The 27155-nt window shown below is 35.3% G+C and overlaps 2 protein-coding genes across 22 annotated transcripts in view; one reads left to right on the top strand and one right to left on the bottom strand.

The window, feature by feature from the left end:
• The window catches only part of PPIP5K2 (diphosphoinositol pentakisphosphate kinase 2), a 69265-nt gene extending 57103 nt beyond the window's left edge, over positions 1–12162 (bottom strand). For all 17 annotated transcript variants that reach the window (XM_040622013.1, XM_040622010.1, XM_040622007.1 and 14 more), the window contains exons 1-5: positions 11942–12162; positions 7454–7812; positions 4983–5178; positions 2373–2463; positions 1067–1152 (exon numbers count right to left, since the gene is read on the bottom strand). In XM_040622013.1, coding sequence (XP_040477947.1) covers positions 1067–1152; positions 2373–2463; positions 4983–5178; positions 7454–7567 — 487 coding nt within the window. In that variant the 5' untranslated portion in view covers positions 7568–7812; positions 11942–12162. The remainder of the gene's footprint in view (positions 1–1066; positions 1153–2372; positions 2464–4982; positions 5179–7453; positions 7813–11941) is intronic.
• Positions 12163–12223: 61 nt separating this feature from the next.
• Positions 12224–27155, top strand: part of GIN1 (gypsy retrotransposon integrase 1) — an 88671-nt gene continuing 73739 nt past the window's right edge. For 2 of the 5 annotated variants that reach the window (XM_040622038.1, XM_040622037.1), the window contains exons 1-3: positions 20297–21563; positions 23414–23607; positions 25403–25708. In XM_040622038.1, coding sequence (XP_040477972.1) covers positions 21422–21563; positions 23414–23607; positions 25403–25708 — 642 coding nt within the window. In that variant the 5' untranslated portion in view covers positions 20297–21421. Of the gene's footprint in view, positions 12346–20296; positions 21564–23413; positions 23608–25402; positions 25709–27155 lie in introns of those variants that run through there. The other 3 variants (XM_008683855.2, XM_040622039.1, XM_040622040.1) reach the window with 3 other exon arrangements.

Consider the following 27155-nt stretch of genomic DNA (forward strand, 5'->3'; position numbering starts at 1 on the left):
ACCTTATCATCCCACAGAATTTAACATTAGTTATGAAACGATGCCAACGAGAAAGACTGAGAAATTATTCTAGATTATTATCATCTTCTGAAAATTGCATGGAATCATTTGTATCACAGATACCACAAAACATGCAATCATTTACGTTATTAAAGTAACCTATATAAAGTAGGCAAGCAATCCAATCAGGAAGTTAATTTTTTACCTCTAGACAAATGAGAAGTTCCCTGCGACAGATAATAAATGCTATAATTGGTTTTCAACAAAAGTTGCTTTAAGGTACAATAAAATCATCAAAATTCCTCAAATTACCCTTGTCAGAATATTAAATCTTAAAGCAGATAAACATTTATCTTGGCTCTTCAGACTGTTACATATGTAACATGTAGATTGTTACATGCTACGTTTAGATAACCAGAAAAATGAAGCAAAGGGTGCTTTAGGATATTAATAAGTAGTAATATTTCTAATTTCCTAGTCACGAGAAATTACTGTATCCTAGTATGAAGTTTCTAATCCTGAATTCAGCAGTCATAGATGAATCATTTGTTCACCCCTAATCAATACAAATTTATTAAGCCTGTAATTTAAAAATTCTTTATGATTCCCAGATATATGTCAAATGTAGAACAAAGAAAAGTAGGATATACAACTCTTAAATTATTAGTGGGCCTTTTAGCTTATAGTGCCACACTTTAATTGAACATAATGCTTACTTGGCTCATTAATAAAAAAAAAGTAAACAGAATACTATGGGTTCTTTGAATTCCTTCTACTTAATTATTGAAAGGAAGTGGCTCAAAAGTATGTTGAGTGACAAAAGGTAGCTTGCTCAAAATCTCATATTCTTTTTTTTTTCTTTTTTAAAGATTTTATTTATTTATCCGACAGAGACAGCCAGTGAGAGAGGGAACACAAGCAGGGGGAGTGGGAGAGGAAGAAGCAGGCTCCCAGCGGAGGAGCCTGATGTGGGGCTCGATCCCAGAACGCTGGGATCACGCCCTGAGCCAAAGGAAGACGCTTAACGACCGCGCCACCCAGGCGCCCCAAAATCTCATATTCTTACCTTTGGGATTATTTGGGTCGCGGTTCAAAATTGCATAACGAGGAAGTAAAATGCCTTCAGCTTGAAGAATACTATATACTTCTCTTCTGAAAAAAAAGGAAAACATCCTTTATTGTTTTATTACTCTATTTGAAGAGTACATCATACTGTTGTAGTACTAAAAAAAGGCATGGATAACAGGTCTTCTTATTTTTTCAAATAAGTAAATCATTTAAAATATGGAAAATTTCTAAGGAAATGTTCAGCCATATTAGAACAAAAATGTATGCACAACACTTCATGTGGCATATTAAAATACTAATATTTAAAACTGGGAATGTAAACGTATAAACAGAAATGGTTAAATACAAAGTTGATATATGGCAATGACAGAATATTACCTAACTATTAAAAGCTTTATACTTAGAATATTTAATGACATGGGAAAATGGTCACAGTATTTTAAGAGAAAAGTGACCCTAATTTTGTAAAATGTGAGTGGATGTATGTATTGCTTTCTATATGAAAAAATATGATAGACAGTAGTAGCAGGGTTAAATGCCTTTCTTTATGCTTTTATTCTCCAAATTTCTTAAAGTAAATATGCATTTATACATATGTGTGTATATTTACATTTGTAACATAGAAGAATGTATTAATATGTAAATCTAGGAAAAATGTTTTAAAATGCTAGATATTGATAATGTTACTTACTATCTGGAAGAACAGAAAAAAAACAAAACAAAAAAAACCATAGAGCCTTAACCTTTATAAAGCATTTTCACAGATATAACCGCATATTGTAATGCTAACATGAAAGAAAATTGAATATTGGTGAAATTATAAGGGTAGGGATCAGAGTGAAACATCAAACAGAATATAGAAATATATTTGTATTCTACAGTTACTCTTAGAAATCCATGCTTTTGGCCTGTAATGAATGCTAAGATACATAGCGAGCTATTTTTCAAAATGGTTACACTATACCATTAAAAGAAAAAGTCTAATTATAATGAGTATAACCCTAATTTCATCTTCAGTCACATGACAGAGAAGTTGTTCATATTTTCAATGGTTCAGTAGGCTCTAGAAATTAAATAAACCTGGTTTAAGTCCTTGTTCCACTATTGACAGAATTACTTGTGACTTTGGGCAAATTAATTCATCTCCCTGAGTCTCAAGTTTCTTCATCTATAAAACTGGGTATAAATACCCATTTCTAAGTATTATTAGAGGATACCACAAGTTAACGTATATGTCAGCTTACAGTAGATACCAAAGAAATGTTATTTTTCCTTCCCTTAATTCAGCCATCTCCATCACTCACCTATCTTGTATGAGATACTGCATATTCAAGTCATTGATTACAAATGGATTCCTGAGTTTTGCATAGGCAACTGCTTTGTCCAGTGGAAATCCTAAGAACACATATTATTAACATATTCTGTACAATCTCAAGATAAGTTTACATTTATAACTTTGTTAATTTGATTTTATGTCACTTCCCATAAAAGGTTAATTTTATTATGTATATAACTGCTTTCCACATAAATCATGGAAAAATAAATACATAAAACATGACTTAACTTGTACTATTAATAAGACTTATTTTTTTCCTAGTTAATTTGATTGGTAAGGCACAAGCCAGTGACTATATAACCAAATATACAGCACTGACATGTTAGTCAATGCCTGATTATTCAAAGTCACCTAATAACAGGTTAAGATTACCTCATACACAAACAGAAATCTATATATAAATAAGTGTACCACAATCACTTGATTAAAAAATAAATATCATTTCTTCTCACTTTAGTTTGATATTTATACATACAAATTGCTGATAATTAAAAGAACTTACATATCTTTAAAAATAGCAAAAACAAAAGTTAATTCATATACAATAGATATACCCTAAATATAAAATATATGAGTAGAATCATACTTGCTTGCTGTTACTAGGTCAATGTTAAGGTATCGGAAATTAACTCCCTAAAACTTCTACACTTTGATAAAACTACTAATTACATGGAAAACAAATCAAATGGCAGATATAGTAAGAGGTCTAAAAAAAGCTAAAGCATTTTAATAATTATACTGCACTCTCTGTATTAACATTAAAAGTCTCCAATTTTATCCATCAATGCATATTACTAAGAGATGGTAGGGCAGTATACCATAGAGTCCAATAAAACAGGGTTCGAAATCCTGGCTCCATCTTTCTGTGGCTATGTGACCTTGGGCAAATTTATTTAACATCTCTAAGCCCTTGATTCCCAGCTGTAGATGGGTATTACACCAGTCTTACCTAGCAGAGTTTTTGAGGAACTCGATAAAGGAGTGTATATAAAACACTTAGCATAGTCCCTGACAGAGTAAGCTCCAAATAAATATTTATTGTTCCTTAAATGACAATATTTTAATGAATATCTTATCTAAGGAAAAGAGTAAAAATCAGTAAGCATGCATAACGTTAGAATTTAACCTTGGGTACTACAGTTACCCGTGAAGACACTGTACTTTGTGCCATTATCAGAAGAGTTGGAAGGGAAGTAAGTAGTAAAGCATACTGAAGTTAACGAAACAAAACAAAAAACTATGGTCAGTTAAAAAAAATTTATTCCTAAATTCCTTAGCTTTTAAAATTTAATAAAAGTACTCTCTATACCAAGAATCACTTCCACAAATTACAAACCCTTCTCATTTTGTAAAGACTCTGAGAAGAATTCATCACTTGTCATCAAGATAGCTCAATGTCTATGATTTAAGGCATCCTAACAGAATTCAGCATACCGGAACCTCTGTAACAGTTCTCTGGTTCTGTTGCTGTTTTTAAAGAGGAAGTTTTTCCTTACCAAGCATATGGGATATGACCTTAGATAGCAGCTAGTTTTTACAGGCAAAAAAGAAAAAAAAAAGCTTTAGTTGGAAGAACCATGTGGTAGTAAGGGAAGACCACCATACCATAAAGGATAAGCCAATTTTAAGATTCCCTAAAGTAAAGGACTTGAACTTATAAAGAAGACCAGGGCCTTGGCTTCTCTACAGGCTATAGGAGCACAAAAAGTCTCAGCACGCTCCATCCCCTTCTTGCTGAAGGAAAAGTTTCTTGAACACCTAACTAAAGTAAAACTTTAACACAGCTGGAGACTACCTATTTGGTAAAAAAAAAAGTGATTTAATATGAATACATTTAAAACTGAGCATACATCTTTTAAAGTATAGTTCTTAGAAATCCACTTAATTCACAGATTCTTGGGTTATACATTTTCAAATATCCACTGATAATTTTGATTAGGTTTTATTATGCAGGCATACTTTACCATCAAGTAATACTTAAGTTTAATTAATATTGCTGATTTGTAAAAGAAACCAAGGAAAATAGAAAATTCAAACAGTAAGTTCTTCAGAAATAAAATATGAATATGTATATGAGCAAAATCATTTTCTATATGGCAAAAGCATAGGGCTTAAAATATCCAATAATTCAAGAATTTATTCTAAGTAACTTAGAGTAGTGCAAAAAAAGATATGCATTAAAAGAGTTCATAACAACCTTATTTCTAATAGTGAAAACTGGAGACTCTCTGTTAGGATAACAGTTAAATATTATAGGGCATCCTCATTATGACACACTATGATGTCGTTAAAAATCAGGTCTTTAAAGAATATAATGGAGGGGAAAAAAAAACCTCTTGATATAACTAATGAAAAAATTAAATATAAAATTACATATACACAACCACAGTAAATTTGTTTAAAAAATACACAGAGAAAAAATGACTGAAAAGAAATATATCAAAATGTTAATATCACTGATCTGTGAGAGACAGGTGAGTTTAATTCTATTTTTCTGTTTTATCTAATATTCTACAATTAATATGTATTATGTTTATTATAACAGGATAAAGGGAGCTCCCACCCCATTCTTTAATACCTTTAGAATGGAACGAAATAAGACAATCACATAATGGCCAATTTTCTACTGGTTCATTCAAAATAATATCTTCTTCAAATACTACTACTGTGATATATTTAAATAAGGAGATCCGTTCAAGAATTTCCTTCATTGGTTTGGATTTGGATTTCTTTGCCATGGAACATATTCCAACCACAATCTGCCTTTCTGGTGGCTAAAACAGAAAGAAAACAACAACAAAAAATCAGGTTGACTTAATACAAACTCCAAAGTAGAGCGATATTAAATCTTTTTCAGAAGTAGATAAGGGATGTAATTAATACAAATGATACATTAACCAAAAAAGGCATTTTTCAAAATTACGTTTTTGTTATAATAAATAACAATTAATAGTTGTCTACGAAAGTCTGGAAACTTTCACTTTCAGGACATCGTTACTCTTTTCATTCTGATTTTAAAGTTAAACAGATACTCCTTCCTTAACTGTCTCTAGTATTTATTTACCTTTGCCACAAGAGAAAGGGAAAAATGAGGGCCAAAACCTATCTAATGCAAGTAAAAAGACCAATGCGAGTGAGAAAGAATTCTCTTGCCTAAATAAGATAGTCTGACTACAAAGCTACATTATACGGTGTACTACAAAGCTATATTATACAGTGTTAAGTTATTTTTGTAGATTGAGCTTGAAAAGGATTTGGTCACCAATGACAACTTGGAAGAAAATTTTGGAGAAAGCCAAACTGTCAGTGCTCAAACTCCAATCTTCGTACTCAATATTCCTATTTAATGGTGTTGCTAATCTCTGACACCCTTGCTACAGCTCAAAGGCCATGGTTCCTCCTAAAACTAAAAAAAACAGGATATAGAAATACCTTATAAGTAGCTCACAGGTTTACAAAATTACTCAAGATTCATTCTGAGATCTTTGCATTCAAGTAATTAAGAGTTTTATCAAATAAAGCTGTGCCCAGTTGTTTCTTTTTTTTGTTCTCTCTCTTCCATATTTTATATATTTCACATGATATTATAATCGGAGCTCAAAAGTGTTTTACTAGACTTTTATTATAAATCTAAAAATAAAATTGGGTAACATCAGATTTAAATTAACTATTCTTCTTTATGTCTAAAATTAGATTTCTTCATTGCCTCTTCTTTTTTTTTTTTTAAGATTTTAGTTATTTATTTGACAGAGAGAGACAACCAGCGAGAGAGGGAACACAAGCAGGGGGAGTGGGAGAGGAAGAAGCAGGCTCCTAGCGGAGGAGCCTGATGCGGGGCTCGATCCCAGAACGCTGGGATCACGCCCTGAGCCAAAGGCAGACGCTTAACGACTACGCCACCCAGGCGCCCCGCCTCTTCTAACTCATATGAAATTTAGAGATCAAACTGGTATTGAATTTGATTGTAAATCCTATTCTCCCTGAGATCTGCTGTTTTTCCCCATTGATCATCCACTTTTATGTTCCCTTACTCAATTCTTTCCTGATTAAAAGCATCTACGTAGCTCATGATGTTCCTAATGAATATTTCCCCAGCCAACAAAAGATATTTGCAAATGATATATTCATTAAGGGGCTAATTTTTAAAATATATAAAGAACTCATATAACTCAACACCAAAAAATCAAATTAATGCAATTAAAAAATGGGCAGAGGACCTTAACACATATTTCTCCAAAGAAGACATACAGATGGGCAAGATTCATGAAAAGATGTTCAAAATCACTACTTATCAGGAAAATGCAAATCAAAACCATAACCTAAGTTTGTATCTTAAATCAGTTTTCATAGCAAAGCAATCTACTTATAAAGAGAAAACAAGTAAGAAAAATATTGCACTAACATAACTATAGTAAAATGAACATAATCAATGTGTGTTATTCCTAAAGATCCAGTACAGCTATACATCCTAGAAGATCAGATCTTATGCACTTATACACCCCTCTGGATACCTGAGGTAGCCTCTCCTTCTAGTCACAGTTACAGACTTCTGAAGAGTTAATAAATAAGGCTATCTTTGGGTCAACCACCACTTGTGCTGACAACATGACAAACTTAATGAAGCTGGCTAAGTCCTTCTTTAGTACCTTTAAAATTATTTCCTTCAACTTACTTCTTAATCTTGAATTTTTTAGGTACTTCTACACAGAAGAAACCCTTTTGGTTTATGGCCCTGATTATTCTCTCCTTGCCACATTTTCAACTGAATCCTGTGTTATGTAAGCATATCAGTGAACCTATCATGAAAGACCCTAAAGTTAGCATCATTAAACAACTTAGAAGTCTGACCCCTAATTGGATTTCTTGATGCACCATAGATCCAATAATGTAACTAGTGAAATATAACATGCTTTTTCAGCACAAAAGATTTCCAACAAATTTCTATGTGCAAAAATGTCTTCACAATTTAGATACTATAAATTCACCTTGACAGTGATTAGTAAGAAGCCTAATCTGTACTGGTCTTCTCTCACAAAACAAACAACTTACAGACTCATCCTCTTCCTCCTCATCTTCATCTGCATGGTGGAAGAAATGTCGATAATTTCCTGAGTTTATTTCTGTATCTTCAGGCCCAACAAAGAATCTGGGGGCCTCACTCATTTTTATTTCATTTGATACAGATATAACGCACTATAATAAAATTGTTTCTAAATAAACCATTCTCTCTATGCTAGCTGACACAGAGCTCTGTTGCAGCTTGTTTTTGCTTATACAACCACTTGAAATTGTGATGACAGTTAGTTGGCAAATGTTCTTCTGTTTTCATATCATTGCTTCATTGTTGAAGTATAAAAGAGAAAGAGTGAGGCTATTGCTTCAGTGAGTTGATGCAGCAATCTTTCTACCTAAAATGCAATGAAAAAATTAATTTTGGAGACTGTACTTCAAAAACATTCATGTAAAAGTAAAAGGACACTTGTAAAATCATGACCAGTAACCTGATGCATACGTTCAAATGAAAAGACATTTTCTTCCATAAAATTAAAAAAATTAGGCTCTCATTTCCAATAATCTACATTTTAGCAATTTGACAAACTGATTCAAAATAACAAAAAGATAGTAACAAAATAACAAACAATAACAAAAAATACACACTAAATTCTTCAAGTCCAAAAATATCTAACAAATGAGAAAATTATTCAAATTATAACAAAATTCCACTAAAAGCTAAATACCTCTGCAACACAGTTAAGTAATACCTGAATAGAATGGAAAAAAAAAAGATAAAATATAATGTGGGTTTAAAATCCACTGACAGCTATAAACCAATTTGAAATTTCATTAAATCAATTTTTAAAAGAATTTAACTTGAAAGTTCAGTTTGCAAACAGGTTTTATTTTGTTTTTTTGTTTTTCAGGATTTTTGTTTGTTTTAGGGAATAAAACCGTTTTGCATTCTAGTCTTAAAAAAAATCAACAAAACAAGATTACAGTAAAAACAAGATTTCATTATAACAGCAGCTCTTAAACTTTTAAAAGTAAAAAATTCCTTGGTTAGCCAAATAAAATCTATGGATCCTCTCTTTGGGAATAAAATGTACATATGTAATAAATTCTGCAAACAATTTTATGTGATTGACATCCAAGCTTTTCTATATAAACTGATGCCTATCAACATCAGTTTAAGAACTCTCATGTAACAGTGATATCTCAATATATCTTTACCAAAGCTGTTCATATAACTATTCCTTGGTCACATTAAAACTAATTCCCTACCTAGATGAAACTATAGATCAAACAATTTATTTGATTACTGGTAATATAATAAATTATTTGATCAAATATTCGTAAAAGTTGGATCATATATTAGATAGAACTGCAAAGCATAACTCCAAAACTCTTATTCCTAAAGATCTAATTCTAGTTTAATTGGTGGCTCCCTATTAAATATTAAAATCCTAGTGTACCTAGCTAGGCTTCACCTTATGCAACTTTCAAATTAAAATTTCACAGTGTTATGAAATTTGAAGCAGTGATTAAAAAATTAAAATAAAATACCTGTTCAAAAGACAAATACTATTCAACTCTGATTTTTAAATTGGAAACTACCATGCTACTAAGTATCCACACTCAAAAAAGTAGTTCTCAAACTTCGCACATCACCAGGAGGGCTTGTTAAAATACTAAACTAAAAAGTCTCAGCGTAGGACCCAATACTCTAAAAATTCCAATGTGATGCTCATGTTACTGGTCTGGAAATCACACATTGTATCTAGACCTTAACAAAGGGGGTTAGAAAGCTTTTTCTGATAGTTGCTCAGTTCTGTATCCTTCACTAAGTTATTGAAGCTCTCCAGCCACCATCTGTAAAATGGGATAAATCTCATAAAATTATTTTCAAAATTAAATGACAATAAAGACCCAACAGCAATTAGCACAAGGTAAGCAATCAGTAAATGTTAGCTATTTCTTTATCTTGCTGGCTTTTATAATTAAGACCAAGATTCCTGACCTAACTTAACCAGCACACAACAAATACAAACAATTCAATTTAGAAGGTACCTACATACCACTCATGTAATAAAGCCACAGAAACTCCTTTTTGCCGCCACTGCTGCTGCTGCTGGAGACCTCTTTACATGTTTACCAGTCTTACCACAGTGCTCAAGACTATCATGAACACTGTTGCCTGGAATAAACACTCATCTCCTTCATAGATCTACCATGGTCAAAGCTGCTTAATCCTTAAAATGATACCATGGGTCATCCATTAGTCCTATGTAGTTTTCGGAAACCCTCCTTTCTTGAGGAGCCGGAACAGACACATGACCAATTTTCCTGAAATCCTAAAAGCATTTTCCAATGGAAGCATTGTTGTAAATGGTGACTCCAGTTCCAGGACGCTATTACTACAACTCCATAATAGATTATTAAATAAGCTTCTGCATGCTGGCGAAGGCAGCCAAGCATCATTTAGAAGTGTATACAAAAAAGCCCATGCTAAGTTTCCCAAAAGCCTCACACTGATTTTTTTCCTTCTTCAAACATTCATGCACTATCATTTGCTGAGCCTGTCTCTCCTTCTACTTATACTTCACTATTGTCCTTGAAAGTTCCAATTCCTCTTTTAATAAACAACTGCAAAGTCCTCAATAAATACTTCTCTGACAACTATCATGCTTCTGCCAACCCCTATATACACACGAGCATCTTTCCCATCCTCCATGCTCCGCAGCATTTGGATCTTTACAATTACCTGTTTCCATTAGAGTTAAAGTTTTTCCTCCCCAAATTTTTATTGTGAAAGATTTCAAATATTCAGAAAAGTTAAGAGAATGGTTCACTACACATGTACGTTCATACACTTAGCACTAGACTCAACAATTGCTAACATTTTGCCATATTTACTTTCCATTTACATACACATATACTTGCTCTATCATTTGAAAGTTACAGACATCAATATACTTAATTTCTATATACTTTAGTATGCATCTCCTAAAAATAAGACATCCTCCTATAGAACCAATGATCATTTCCACTCAGGAAAATTAATAGTTCCTTAATACTGTTTATATGTAGCTGTGTGGGTGCTCTTAGAGAACAAGGACCTCATCTGTATATTCCCAGTACTTAACTGGTGCATAGCACTTAAGTGGGTGACCAATAAATGTCCCACTAATTGTTAAGTGTAATATCCTCACAACTACCGCGAAAGCCAGAAAAGTTTAAAACTTAAAACAGCAAGATCTGACTGTGCAACTTTGAATCTTCTGCACATCAGTTTAGTCATCTGCTTTCAACAATCCTGTACTGCAGTTAGTATTTTGGTTTCTGAACTATTTAATTCTGCATCACAATATGGAAGCTCCATGAGGACAGATCATTTCATCAGACACATAAACAGGCATACTGATTTTTTTTTTTTAATGAATACTTTACTGAAAATGTTAGTAAAGAAACTGGAAGAAATGAAGCATAATGGTAAGACAACAGTAGTATAATAGTTAAGAATACAGATTTTGGAATCTAAAACATGTGGTCTCTAATCCAGGTTTAAAAGTTTACTAGTAACAAAAGTTTTTTAGGACAAGTTAAGTGGCTTCTCTAAGCCTCAGTACCTACCTCTGGAAATTGAGAATAATCATCTAATGAACCTCATGCAAGTGTTGAGAAAAGTATATGAGTAAATATGTAAAGCATTTGCCACACTTAAGAACTCAGTTAATGGCGGTTATTTTTAATATTCAATCTGCCTGAAATAAAAACTATATTTCTCATTGAAGAATTTTCAGTAGCAATACAAAACCCTATCCCAGTGTAGGGCAAGGATGCTGGGTACTAAAGCCAGCCATGCTTCCTACTTCCCCATCTAAGCCTTCCAGCACACTAAAGCAAAACCACTATCACCCACAGGAATCCAAAGGTCGCCAACTCCCATTAGTCGTCCAGAACCTAGTAAATGAGATCCATTGGTCACCACCCTCGGTCCTTCTCCCTCGAAGCGCGCGAGGTGCAACACTGTCGAACTGATTAGGTGAGGCAGTGACCTGCAGTCTCCGTATTCTGGAAAGCTGCAACGCAAAGGCCTTTTTGTTCGTTTGAAGTGCGGGTGCAGGCGGCGAGGAGAAGAGCGATAAAGACTGAGGAATGAAAATAAAAATAGCCATCGCTACCCACATCAGTCCCCAAACTCGAAGCTGCCTACTCGGGGGGAGCGAGCCCCACAGCCTGGAGTACCAGCTGGACGGCCGGCAGTTCCCTTCGGGTCGATCTGAAATTTCGGGTATCTCAAACCCAAGGAATAAAAAAGGGGGGCAATGGAGGAGGAGAAGAAATTAAGACGCGAAAAGCCCCGCAGGGCTGTAGTGTCACTCCTCCACGCCCACGCCGCCTTTCGCTCTGGCACATGCCCCTAGGAAGAGCGCGTGTCTATGCTCCGCAAAGCGCAGAAGACAAAGCAACTAACTGCCCAGCAGCGGCCTCGGGTGACCGAGTTCGGCATCTCGGTTCTCCTCGGGTCTGAGTCCTCACCTGCTACCGCTGCAGTAGCCACGCAAGCTGCAGAAAACAGCCGCGCCCTTCCAGGTTTTGGCTTCCCCTTTAATCCCAGAGGCAGGAGTGAAGTGTTCCTCAAAAGACTCCAGCTGTTAGCTTGGACGTACGTCTTCTCTCTACAGTAGCAGCTGAAGGGCCACACAGAGGTACTGCAAAGCACTACAACACCTCCCTTATCTTGGTCACGCCTCTCCCTGCCCGCCTCGGGTCTCACACAGAAACCTCACCGGGCGGAACGCTTTCCGGGAAGTGCCAAACGGCCCGCACGGCCCCCATAAGCACACCCCTCTTAAAGACACCGGTAGTTCCGCTTCCGGCAGCACCAGATAAGTCGCGAGAGGAGGCTTAAATCCTGTCGTTTGCGTTTAGGACCACTTTCGGTGAGTGGTCGTTCCTGTATGCTTTGTTATATCTAGTGATTTTTAAAGTGAGGCATCACCTGACAGTAATTTCAAAACCATTTGCATCGACTAGTTTAAGGACGGGTTTAATTGACTCGAGATTGCGCAGGCGCTCTTGGGGCGAGAGGGCCTTGCTTGGGCGTTGCGGTGTCCCGCGCCAGCTGAGTCGAAAAGGGGCGAGTTCTGTAGCGGGGCGTGGGGAGGTGCCTAGTCTGTGTAACCGAGTATTACTTGTGATCGTTTCCCTGATCATGCGAAGTTTAGCTGGACCTTGCCCTTAAGAATTGATCAACGAGGCATTAAAACTCCCTGGAAATGCTCTCTGATAGTTAAAGTAGCGTCCGAGACAGCGAGCAGGTTCAAAAGTTGACCGCCGCTTACTCATCATAGTTGTCATTTAATCTGAAATATTACCCTTTTGCCCCAAATTAAAATCTCCTGTGGCGGGGAGAATCGCAAGTTCAAGGGAGAATCTTGTCCGGTAGTCGGTGTGGGTTTTCCTTAAGGAGCGTTTCTGAACCAAAGTAGAGAATTAATTTTCAAAATGGAAATTCACGTATCCCATGTGGCTTTACGTGTATGCGTGTGCAGGTGAAGGCATTTTTGTTAAACGAATTTATAGGTTAAAGGGAAGCCGATTAGAAGTGTCTGGTGTAATTAGATTTCCCAGTCTTAGACATTAGATAAAATTGTGCTATTCTTTTTTTCAGAGATTAAAGTAGACTGATTCATAAGTAAAAATTCTGATCACAAGTTAATATGTTTATTGAAATATTGGAAAATTTAAGTTTTTAAACTGGAACAAATGCATGTTACAACTTTTTGGAGACTTAAGTTGTTGGCCTTGATGGGTTTTGTCCAATTCTCATTTTATTTAAAGTGATACTTAACTGCCTTACTTTTTGCATACACAAGATAAAATTAAAGGAATTAAGTAATAAATATTTATGCAAGTACTTATTGATTTTATTTGACGTTGTATTAGCGACCTAGTGTTAAAGCTTAACCAAATTTGACCCTGACAGTTCCTCTCGCAAAATTAGAAGTTGTAATCAGCCACCTTCACCTCCTTTTCTCATCCCTACATATTTTAATACACACTACTTATTTTAACACAAATACTTAAAAATAACATATTTAAAGAAGGCTTAATCTTCATCTTTATAACAAACCACTTAATTCTCCCTTGTAAATAATACTTTTGTATAATATTTGGATATAGGAAGATATTTATGTTTGTTCTAATATTACAGCTTAAAGCCTTTTTCTCATACTACTCGATGGTTTTTAGGGATCAAATTGTGAGTGTACCTTGAAAAGAAAAAACTACTGGTTCTTTAAATTATTCCTGTATATAAATGCAAATATTAGCAGCAAACTTTAACCTGTTTAGATGATTTTCCTTTTTGTGAACTGATTTTTCTTATGTATTTTAGCTTGTGAACCACATTAGACTACAAACTGATTATAATATTGAGTTTTCTGTGATGTACTGTATGGTGACTAACATATCATAATAATAAATATAGAGAGAGAGTCTTCTGGGTTTTGTTGTTAGCAGTAAAATGTAAATAAACATTACCATAAAACAATCACCATTAGTGAAAGAACAAGATTTTCAAATCTTTTTCCTTGTAGATAAAGATTTTGAGAAAAGAAAGTGTTTTCTATTACTTTAAGCAGCTTGATATGAATGATAATAATACCTAACTATTTTAACAATAATTATATATTGAATTACCATTTGCAAAGAACTTTTCAAACCCTTAATCTCAATGGTCCTGATATTTATGAAAAAGGAAGGATAAGTATTTTCTTTTTTCAGATGTGGATACTGAAGCTTAAGTAATTCATACACCAGAAATTTTGACTCCTAAAAGCTATGACTTCTTAGACACACCCTACTTATAGTGCTATATATATGTAAGTGAAGTAGTATTTTCCTAAGTGAAATAACAATTACCTTTGGAACATGTGCTCTTTGTTCAATTCACTGCTATCTTTCCTGTGAGAGAAGGCAAATAATTCTTTGCTCATTCACAAATATGTGAATGTCTACTGTGTCCCAAACTATGTGAAACAATGTAAACATTAAAAATTAATAAGACTTTCTCACTTCTCATATGTAATCTGAATTATTAATTACAAAGTCATTTTATAACTTTCCTAGAAGAGGCCTGAACCAAGTATTATGAAATCTGAGGTTGACAATAATGAAGCTATTTGTGTAGCGGGGGGAAAAAAGCCAACAGAAAATTTGAAGCAACAGAAAACAAGGTTCAAATGCTAGTGCCTCCAATCACTGTGTTGCTTTGAGCAAATTGGATAATCTCTCTGAAACTCTATTTTTGTATCTGTAAAGTGGATATACAACTAGTACCTACTTCATAGGATGTTCTGAGGATCATCACAGCAAAGCACTGTATAAATGTTTGCAATTCTTAAAAATTGCTTTTGCAGTTAATTAAAAAAATTCTCCTTTAATTAAAAAAAATCGTTCTCTGTCCCTGTAGTTTTTGGCTTTTCCAGATGTCATTTAAATAATATCATATAGCGTGTAGCCTTTTGTGTCTGACTTTTTTTCACTTGGCATAAAAATCATTATGAGTTTTAAGATTTATCCCTATTTTTAAGTATATTTTTAGTTTGTTCCTTGTCAGTGCTGAGTAGTATTTCACCATATGGACCTACCATAATTTGTTTACCTACTCCCCGGTTGATGAACATTTGGTTTGTTTTCAGATTTCAGCTGTTAGGAATAAAATTTCTAGAAATAGTTACATACACATTTTGTGTGGACATATACTTTCATGTCTCTTGAGTTAAAACTGTTTTCCAGCATGTTTGTACCATTTTGTATTCTCACCAGTGATGCTCTGTATCCTTGGCAGTACTTAGTAGTGTTAGGTTTTGTTTCTTTTTTGTTGTTTTTTGCCATTTTGATGGATGTATAGCAGTATTTTAGTTTTTATTTGCATTTTTCAATGTCTAATTGTGTTGAGCATGTTTTCATGTGTTTATTTGCAAATCATATTTTCTTTGATGAAAGGTCTGTTCAAATCTTTTGCCCACTTTTTAAGGTAGATTTTTTTACCTTACTGAGATTTAGGAATTATTTACAAATTCTTTGCAATGATGGGGATGGAGCTAGCTAGAGTGTATTACACTAGGCAATATAAGTCAGTTAAAGAAAGACAAATAGCACATTTCACTTGTATGTGGAATTTAAGAAACAAAACAGATGAGCATAGGAGAAGAAAAAAAAGAGAGGGAAGGAAACCATAAGAGACTCTTAACTGTAGAGAACAAACTGAAGGTTGGTGGAGGGAGGTGGGCGAGGGATGGGCTAAATGGGTGATGGGTATTAAGGAGCACACTTGTGATGAGCACTGGGTGTTATATGTAAGTGATGAATTACCTGAATTCTACACCTGAAACCAATTTTACCACATGTGCTAACTAACTAGAATTTAAATAAAAACTTGAAAAAATAAGTTCTTTACAAGTTCTGAACACAAGTTTTTTATTAAAATTTGTGTACTACAAATATTTTCTCCCAGCTGTGATTGTTCTTGTCACTTTCTTAACATTGCCTTTAAAAAAACAAAAGTTTTTTGGGGCACCTGGGTGGCACAGTTGATTAAGAATCTGACTCTTGATTTCAGCTCAGGTCATGATCTCAGAGTCCCTGCAATGGGCTTCATGCTGAGGGAGTTTCTGCTTGAGATGCTCTCCCTCTCCCCCTCCCCCCTGCTCATGCTTTCCCTCTCTCTTCTCTCTCTCTCAAATAAATAATTTTTTAAAAAATAAAAGAACAAAAGGTTTTTGTTTTTTATTATTTAACTTTGTATTCCCATAACCTAGTGCATATATGGATTTAAGGACTTAGTAAATGAATGAACAAATAAAACGTTATATGGATGAAAGGCCTAACAACTGTAGTAGAGAGTAAAACATCGAAAGTTCTACAGTGGTGCAAAGAAGATCAGGAGAGGTTGAGATCACTTCAGATTCAGATATCAGGGAAGGCTTCCTTCAGTGAGGCGCTAGAGATTTATTTTGAAAAATGGTTAACACTTAATCAGTAAGGGCGCCTGGGTCGCTCAGTCAGTTAAGCGTCTGGCTTCAGCTCGGGTCATGATAGCTGAGTCCTGGAATAGAGCCCCAAGTCGGGCTTCCTGCTCAGTGGGGAGTCTGCTTCTCTCTCTCTCTCTCTCTCAAATAAATAAATAAATAAAATCGTTTTAAAAAAAGATGTAATCAGATAGAATTGGAAGTATAAACCGTTCACGGGGGAAATGGTGACATAAACCAAGGTACAGAGAATGATTGGGATGTGGGCAGTGGTATACAAAGAAGATGAGAGGAGAAACTGTGAGACTTGTTTGTACCAGGTTATAGAGGCTTGACTAAATAGTTCAGACTTTGTCAGTAAGCAGTGGAGATGGCCAGGGGCAGTCTAATAATGTCTACTCTGTCTAATAATTCATTTGGAAGATAAAAATGTGCTGAGGACAATGAATAGTCTAAATAAGTTTCAAGGTAACCATGTCAAACAAATAATCACCCCTTTAAGGGTTCTCTTCTTTACTAAAAGAAGACGGCTGACCCTTACATAACACCCTTGTGAAATATGAAAATATGTAGAAATTTTCTGATTTTTGTGTTTTCCACCATTAGAAGAGTCCACTCTACCTTAATGATGAGGGGAAAAAAAAACAAAAAACAACAACAACAAAGCCAAAAACCTCAAGGAACTCAGTCTCTAAAATTTTATTGATTTCTTCTACTCCTTGACCTTTTGTACTATGAGCTTGCTTTGAGGACAGTGAATTATTCTATTTTGATGTATTTTTAGTTCTTCAAAAGTTAAGGATTTGAAAGTGGAGAGGTTAATTTCATTGCATAGACTTTCTGAACGTGAATCTTTGTTCATGTATTTTAGGTAGGACAGCTAAGAGTATCCTAATAGCACAGATACTTGAATGTACTGAGGGCTTCATCTTATATTGAGTAATTAAAGAAAAGATATTCTGGTATCCCCAGTGCTATAGACTGAATGTTTGTGTATCCCTCCTCACCCCCCCCCAAATCTGTATGTTGAAACCCTAACCACCAGTGTGATGGTATTAAGAGGTGGAAAGTGATTTTGAAAAGTGATTAGGCCATGAGGATGGAGCCCTCGAGAATGGAATTAGTGCCCTTCGATTTTTTTTTTTAAAGATTTTATTTATTTATTGGACAGAGATAAAGACAGCCAGTGAGGGAGGGAACACAAGCAGGGGGAGTGGGAGAGAAAAGAAGCAGGCTCATAGCAGAAGAGCCTGATATGGGGCTTGATCCCATAACGCCGGGATCACGCCCTGAGCCGAAGGCAGACGCTTAACCGCTGTGCCACCCAGGCGCCCCATCCCTTCGATTTTTTGGTGGTTTTTTTTTTTAAGTAGTCTCCATGCCCAGTATGGAGTGCAATGCGAGGCTTGAACTCACAGCCCCGGGATCAAGACCTTAGCTGAGATCAAGAGTCGGATGCTTAACTGACTGAGCCATCCAGGCATTCCAGAATTAGGGCCTTTTTAAAAGAGAGGTCCCTAGCACCTTCTGTAATGTGAGGACAAAGCAAAGAGGTAATCTATGAACCAGGAAGCAAGCTTTCACCAGATACTGAAGCTGCCAGCTTGTGCTTGGATTTTTCAGCCTCTAGAACTGTGAGAAATAAATGTTTGTTGTTAATAAGCCAACCAGTCTATGGTATGTTGTTACAGCAATCCAAATGGACCTAGACACCCTAGAGAATTGGAGGGGGAAGTTGGGGGGAACTTAAAAGACAGAAATTTTTAAGTGTAAGGGCAAAATAATGGACATCACTGTGGTTTATGGAGACATTCATGTTGTCCAATGGTCAGTTCTACCAGTTACAATTACCCATTCCCCTATGTGTTATGGCACCTGTATTTTCTCTAAGGTGTGAGAGTTCGGTGTTTTGCTCCTTGAGGCTTTTTGTAGGCCTGAAAAGTATTCCTTCCTTGTCTTTTTAAGGTCCTTCAGGTTTTGCAACCTTTACTAATCTCTGAAAGGGAGGCAATAAAGGATTTTATCTTATCTGTATAAATCATATCTTCCTCCAGATACTATGCTCAGCTGCTGGTTAGAATGGGATGTTTTAAAGTTTTCTTTTCAATGATTTAGAACATTGTTGGTTCTAAAAGCCATTCATAGAAAACAATAATTTGGGGTCGTATATTTTACAGAATATAGACCCTAGTGATTTAATCTAAAATGAGAAATGACAGGGGTGCCTGGCTGGCTCTGTGAGTGGAGCATGTAACTCTTGATCTGGGAGTTGTGAGTTTGAGTCCCATGCTGGGTGTAGAGATTACTTAAAGATAAAATCTTTAAGAAATAAAATGAGAAAGGACAGTTCTTTCTCTCCCTTGGACTTGGAAGAGCTTGTGTCAGTGTACCCTGAAGTTGAAAATAGGATAAATGATTTTTACTTGTTGGTTTGTTTTTGAGAGTTGAGGAGGTTTAATACAGAGCTAGAGTGACAGGCAGGCAGATAGATAGGTAGACCAGCATAGTCTCTATTCCCTACTTGATACCACACACGTTTTCCTAGAATAAAAATTGATGAAGGTTAGAAGTTTGCCACAGAATCATTAGGTAGGGGAAAAACTGTAGTGAGGATGACATTAAAGGAAAGGTATCAAGAGGTCAGTGACAGATTGGCTGGGTGGTGAGGGTCAGGGGAAATGGTACTTAACCAAAGACAGTTTGAAAAGAACTAATATTTAGAGCATCATGAAGCTTGAAAACAGGGCCACAGGACAAGGACTGAGTATACATAGTAAAATCTGTTGATGCCTTTGCTATTTCCAATTAGGGGTTATTGTGACTACAAAAAGTCTATGAACATTTTGTACCCATTTTTTGATGGTCATGTATTCATTTCATTGGGGTATAAACTTGAAAGTAATGATGTTGAGCACATTTTCACTTGATTATTAACCATTTAGATTTTTTTTTTTTGAAATGCAATTAAGATTTTACTCCCATTTTTTAAGTTGGACTTTTATCCTTTTCTTTTTGATTGTAGTTTATATATGCTGAATACGAGTCCTTTGTTAGATGTATATATTAAAGATATCTTCTGCCAGTCTGTGGATTACCTTTTCCTTTCCTTGAAGCTGTCTCTTGAACAGGTTGTGGTTTTGATGAAGTACAATTTGTTATAATTTTTTTTCTTTTTAAAATAGTGTTTTTTGTGTCCTGTTTAAGAAATCTTTATATATCCCATGAAATACCTTACGCTGTATGCTAACCCAAGATCAAGAGATATTACAAATGTACTGATAGCCTCACTGGAAGTTATGAAAAGATCAGAAGGATGGTTATTGAATGTGGAAAGCGCTGTATCATAGGGGAAGAGACCTAATAGGCTACTTAAGCTATAGGTTCCTAGGCACCATCTATTGTTTTTTGTTCTAACATTCCCTCTGTAGTAATACTCTCTTGTAGCCTCATCCCTAGATCTTCTAGTTGTCAGTAAACATCAATATTGTTTTTAGAAATTAAAAATTTTAAGCATTTGTGTCAGTCCTAGTAGGAAACAGAAGATAGGGGCACCTGGGTGGCTCATTCGGTTAAGCGTCTGCCTTTGGCTCAGATCATGATCCCAGCGTCCTGGGATCAAGCCCCGAGTTGGGCTCCCTGCTTGGTGGGGAGCCTGCCTCTCACTCTCCTTCCCCGCCCCCCTGCCCTTGCTCTCTCACTATCTCTCTCTCTGTCTGTCTCAAATAAATAAATAAATAAATAAATAAATAAAATCTTTAAGAAAAATAAAAAGAAATGGAAGATACATTCTCCTGGAAATTTGAAGAAAATTTAATGAAGCTCCTATTTAAAGCCCAAAGAACAGGGTCAAAGAAATCAACATGGTACCTGGAGATTAGTAACAGCAGGGAATAATGATGGACTAGTGCCCCTGAATTAGCAAAAAGAAGAAATGGTGTTAGAGACTTCCAGTGAGAAGTAGAGACCTGGAAGATGCGCTACTCAGCAGGAGCTGTATTTGCAGAGGGTTGCAGCCCAAATCAAGGAAGGACCTGGGAAATATATATCCTGACCTCTTCTCCATTCTGATTTGCCTCCTGTACCTCCCACTGGGCAAGCCTAATCAGAAAACTATAAATGTAGTTTTCAAGGTTCAGTCTCTTAGGGCACTGTAGCAGGGAAAGACAGGCCAAAACTTGATTTGGATGGGTGGGGGTGGTGGCAAACAGAATAATCTGCACAGAATAGTTCCTTTCATCTAAAAATATGAAAGAAAAGGACTTTTTTCTTTTAAACTTAATGGTTTCCCATATAATTTATGGTCTAAAATAGACAAATTTTATTTTGTTTTCACCAGTGCATCCAGGGTTTTCTTTATAACATAAAGTATGTATGGGACCAAAAATCATTTCTTTTTAAGAAAAAGCAGCTTATTGTAGTTCGGAAGAGTATATGAGATCTAGCATAGCTAAATATCTTCTGTCATTTATCATCTAAACATTTCGAAAAGAGATCTTTTTCATAAATTATCTGAATGGCCTTTTTTTTTTTTTGCATTTTGCAATGACCATGAATATATTTAGAAGGAAAAAAATCTGTTTTTCCCCTTTATAACCTATCATGTATTTAAATGTCACATAATAGAACTATCCTATATAAGTAACATTTCAGTTGATGGTAGTGAGAGACTTTAAGCAAAACTTTTGAAATGTAATAATTTATTTTGTTTTTTCCCAGCATGTGGAAAATTTTCAGCATTTCTTTTCACATAGAAAGAGACAAGATAATATGTCATGATGTATCTCAAAAATAGCTTTTGAATATTTTAGTTCCTATACATCACACAGTTCCTTTTCTGTACTATATTTATCTCCATCACAGATAATATTCCGGGAATGTTCAATTCATATGTAAGCAGAAATATGACAGAAGCTTGAACCGAAATAGCAACTGAATGAGCTTATCGTTTAAATTATATCCTTAAATACCTTTACCTAGGTTCATGATGGTCCGTAGTGGAAAAAATGGTGACCTTCATCTTAAACAGATTGCATATTATAAACGAACTGGTGAATATCATCCAACTACACTACCGAGTGAAAGAAGTGGCATAAGAAGAGCAGCAAAAAAATTTATCTTCAAAGGTAACACTGGGGCGCCTGGGTGGCTCCGCTGGTTAACATCCGACTCTTGATTTTGGCTCAGGTCATGATCTCAGGGTTATGAAATGGAGCCCCTTGTCAGGCTCTATGCTGGGTGTGGAGCCTGCTTAAGATTCTCTCTCCCTCTCCCCTTCCTTCTCTCCTCCCACCCCCACTCACTCTCTTTCTCTCCCTCAAAAAAAAAAAAAAAAAAAGAAAGAAACAAAGCATTTATGCCCCAAATCTTAAGTGTAGAGTTAATATAGATGCTTTTCCATATGTGTTCTTTGTGGAATCCTGAGAATTTTCTGCAGTATCTGGTTGTTGCTTAACAATTATCGGTGTAATTGATGATGCCACTCAATCAAAAGCAAAAAAAAAAAAAAAAAAAAAAAAAAAAAAAACTCACACTGAAGCTAACTGAATGCCAGTAAGCATGAAAAGGGCATTTTTAATCATAGACAGAAAATGATACCGTGAAAAAAAGCAAAACACTCATCTAAATTAACCTGTCCTGCTCTTGTCCTCAGGTAGTTCCTACTTTAATGACATTTTCTAGCACTTGTGTCACTATCAGTGAAGAGCTTATTTGAGGCTGATAGGAAAATGTCGACGTTAACTTTTTACTTTATTTCTGTGGTCCTCCCTGCCATCAGATATTTTCAGGATCATTTTTGCATACCTAATCCCCCTGAATGGATTAAATATTTGAAAGGCAATAGAAAATTTACGTTGAAAGATTATGGTAATTTTTCTTTCTTTCTCCTCCTCCTTCGAAGGGAAGAGAAGTTTGCGATGAAATAAGCCAGAATTTGGGTCACCAGACGACTAAATGAATGTTGGTGCTATTAATTAATGGGAGTTTTGCCTCTAGGTACAAAATCAGGCTTCCTGAAAAGCAGGTCAGGAAGACTTTAAAAAAATAAATACCTCCTCATATCTCTCTGTGTATACCCCTTCCTAAACTCCTTTATACTTCTAATTACACCTGTTACCTCTTAGTAAAGCTATGATTCATTCATTTGTTTATTTAAACATTTATGCAGCAAATGTTTACCAAGTTCCTGTTGTGTGTCAGTCACATTTTAGGCCTTTGAGATAATATACTGATGAATAAGGTAGACAAGGTTCTTGCCCTTAAGTTGCTTACCTTCTAATTCAAGGAAGGACCGTTTCACTCAGCATATGCTTAATTAAACACATTAGTAATTTAGTGTTGTATTTTGGAGTTTGAATAGCTATCTCATCCACACTGGAGAGATAGTGGTTCTTTCCCTACCTCAATTGCTTTCCAGCTATGGGTTCTTCTCAGGTGCCCTCCAAAGGAACACGGAGAACTATCTTTAAGGATTAAGGTTCTCTCACTTTCCTGCTTTACCAATGATACCTCCTGTCCAAATCTAGAAAAACTTAACAGCATGGTTGCTTACAAAAATGTAAGTTATGGTGAAATACTGTTTTGGAAAATTAAGTTGCTTATTTGTACATAAATCATCTGCTAATTCATGCCATTTTTAGGAGGTTCCTGCAAGTATTTTTCCAGTTTGAGTACTCCCATAGAAAGATGATTTCATACTCTGTAGTTATCACATGTTTTGGTGAATAAGCTAGCTCACTGGTGTAGACAGCTACAAAATTACAGCAACTAGCGATCCTCCTATGTATCAAGTAAGCGTAACAGATGAGGACCTTTCAGGTTGTATATACGCATTACAAATAAATATTCTGTCTTAGAGGGAAAAAGATTTTTTAAAACCATAATGATTTGATGATAAGGCTATGATTAGATTGTCTTAAAACTATATTGCTCTCTAAAAATTGCAATCCTGTCTTTTTGTTATCATTTATTCCAGAAAAAAAGCTGTTTTATGTTGGAAAAGACAGAAAACAAAATCGTTTGGTAATTGTTTCAGAAGAAGAAAAAAAGAAAGTCCTAAGAGAATGCCATGAAAATGACACTGGAGCCCATCATGGCATATCCAGGACCCTTACTCTAGTGGAATCCAATTATTATTGGACTTCTGTGACCAATGATGTCAAACAGTGGGTATGGCTTATATATTAAGAGTATTTTAAATAATATCTTTGTAGTAGATCCCCAAACTTCATTATTGCTCCAGATTTACTCTGGATATTACCTCTTGTTAAGTACTTTTTGTACGGGTAGTATTTGTACAAAAACATTTAAAAGGAGTTTACTTCCCATCGGAATTCTTTTAAGTGCCTGGGTCGCTCAGCCAGTTAAGGCCTGACTCTTGATTTCAGCTCAGGTCATGATCTCAGGGTTGTGAGACAGAGCCCCACTTCAGGCTCCGCACTGGGCACGAAGCCTGCTTAAGATTCTCTTTCTTTGTCTCCCTCTGCCTCTCCCCCTCCCACTCTAAAAAAAAGAAATCAGTTTTTCAAAAGGCTTCTTTAAAATCACTAAGGTATAATTTGAACTGAAACATTATTTAAATATTTGAAAAATAGCATATTTAAATAGATTATTAAAACCAGATTTTCATCATTGAACTCTTGTATTGGCAGAATTCAGATGGGGCTGAAATTCCTTTGACTAAATGATTACCTCTTTGATGGTAGTCATATAATCTTTTCTTGAGAAGAGAATCTGTTCATAAGTCAGGTCCAGTGTATACGCTCATCTTTTGTGCATATCTCATCTTGATGTGGAAAATGTCAAATATGGCAGAGACCCAAAACCAACTAAAGTCAAAATCAAGCTGTAAAAATAATGATATTAGTCTGAATTTTGTAACTTAAACCTATTACAACCTTCAACTTCTTAGAGGATATTCATCTAGAAATTCTGTTATTCTTACTGGTAGGTCATCTGATCTCTACTCTTTCTAGCGTAGTCTATATGACAAATAGTAGGAATTCCTTGGTATCTATGTGAGATCCTTTTAATAATAGTACATCAAAAAGATTGTCATTTCAGGTATAAAGAACTAAACCAACGTTTAACTAACTGTTATTTGCAAGTTACCAGTTTGTAGTCTGTGCATCTATCGTAAGACCTCAATATTTACCTTTAGAACTTGCCACACATTCCTTTATTCAATGAAATCTTTGTCAAATCTTAATCATTTGAGAATGGATATGATTTTTAGAAATAGAGGTTCTTTATGATGAAAGCTAGTACATAAATTGGACAATGAAACTTTTGATTAAAAGTAACTGTAATGCAAAGAGAGTTTATAAAATTTTGTTCACAAGTTCGTTTGAAAGTGGTTTCCAAAGTGGAATTCTGGAAGTATGTTGAGCATTGGCACCATCCATGTTCTTCAGTTCTCATCCCACTCACATTTAAAGCTTCATGACAGCATGGGCTTTGTTTTTGTTCTTTCTATTTTCCTGGAACTTTGTGGAATTTTTGGCACCTGTAAATATTTTTTGAATAAAATTATGTTTTAATACTGTAGGAATAGATCAATGAATGAATTTATTAGAATAACTTTAAAAGAAAGAATCTTTTGTTTATAGACATTATTATACAATAATTCAGATACTTAAAAATACAACAAATTTGATATAAGAAATTTGTCTCAAGATTTATTCACAAAATAAATGTTTGTTGAATGTAAACTAGAGTTATGTTCCATGTGAATAAGACCAGTCCCTTAAGGTAGTCACTGGATTGTAATAGCAAGTAATTTTTGCTTATTATTCTGAACAGAAGGTTTTATTCTATTCTGAGAATAGTCTAAAAGTTTCTCCTTCAAAACACAAAGTAACTATTAACCATTTTAATAAAAACTTCATATTTATAAGACTGCTTTTGTTATGTTGAATATATTAATGTCTGTATATCTTTTTCTTATTGTGTGCCTATTTTATAGGTATATGCTTGTCAGCATTGCCAAGTGGCAAAAAATACAGTTATTCTAGCACCGAAACAACACCTTCTCAAGGTGGAGAATCCATGGAGTATAGTTACTGTTGATCTGATGGGCCCATTTCATGCAAGCAACAGAAGTCATGTTTATACTCTAATCATGACAGATTTGTTCACAAAATGGGTTGTGATTTTGCCTCTCTGTGATGTTTCAGCATCAGAAATTTCTAAAGCTATTATCAGTATATTTTTCTTATATGGACCTCCTCAGAAAATAATAATGGACCAAAGAGAAGAGTTCATTCATGAGGTAAGACAAATGATCAGTTAGGTCTAAGAGTATATTTTACTTACCTTTCATTGCCTAGCACACCTATGCATTATAGGGTTCTTAGTAAGTTTATATAAATTACTACAGATGTAGAATTTAATATTGTATAGCAAAAGGGTAGCTGAACTGGAAATTAAGAGACCAGGATTTTTGTGTTAATTGTGCAACTGAGTAATTGTAAATCTATCTTCAGGTTTCGTGAAACTAAAATGAGGAAGTTGGATCAAATAATCCTTGTTTACTTCTAGCTTAAAAATTCCGTGATTGGGGGCCCCTGGCTGGCTCAGTGGGTAGAGTGTGTGACTCTTGATCTCAGGGTTGTAAGTTCAAGCCCCACATTGGGTGTAAAGATTACTTAAAAATAAAATCTTTTAAAAAAAATTCTATGATTGACATATAGAGGGAGAATTGACTAAACAGAGGAATAGATCATGTTTATGAATGAGAATATTCAATATTGAATGGTATTGATTTTTCCCAAATCAAAATTAATTTATATAATTAACTTCTAATCAGCATTAATATGGAGGGAGCTTTTTTCTTGCCCTCACCTTTTTCCAGATTAAGTTAACTTGAAAGAATATGCAGGGAAGAATATGTATGAAAATTCTAAAAAAGGAACAGTGACTATGACACTTAAGGCATATTTTTAAATTTTCATAATTAAACAGAGTACTGGCATAAGAAAAAAATCAGCCACAGCTAGACATATTGAATTCTGTCATCAAGAAGTTATAGCAAACACATGTAAAATGTTATCTACCCAGGAAGCTCATTCTATCCAGAGACACAGTGCCTAGGATTTTTTTCTTTTTTAAGTTTAATCTTTTTGAGAGAGAGAGAGAGTGCAGAAGGAGAGTGAGAGGGAGAAGCAGACTCCTCACTGAGCAGAGAGCCCAACGTGGGGCTCGATCCCAGGACCCTGAGATTATGACCTGAACTGAAGGCAGATGCTTAACTGACTGAGCCACCTAGGTGCCCCTCGGTGCCTAAGATTTTTATTGGGAGCTGGTCACAAAGGCACCCTCCACCTGGCCTGTACCAAAATCCTAGATTCCTAAAGGAAAAAAAGGTGTTCAGCATAAACCACCTTGTCTGTATAGTTTAGGCACTGTGAGCCACCCATATCAGTTAGGGAATGGTGGAAACCCTCCCAAAATCCAAGTTCCTAGTCCCTGAGTGGTTCAGTTGGTTTAGCATTTGACTCTTGATTTCACTCAGGTCATGATCTCAGGGTCCTGGGTTTGAGCCCCATGTTGGCTCTGTGCATAGCACGGATTCTGCTTATCCCTCTCCCTCTTTGTTCCTCCCTCTGGCTCCCATGCTTTCGCGTGTGGGTTGCGCGTTCTCTCTCTCTCTCTCTCTCTCATAAGTAAATCTGTAACAACAACAACAAAAAAAAAAGAGAAGTGTTCAAATTAAATAG

The sequence above is a fragment of the Ursus maritimus genome, unplaced genomic scaffold, assembly GCF_017311325.1.
Source record: "Ursus maritimus isolate PB19 unplaced genomic scaffold, ASM1731132v1 scaffold_5, whole genome shotgun sequence".
NCBI lineage: Eukaryota > Metazoa > Chordata > Mammalia > Carnivora > Ursidae > Ursus > Ursus maritimus.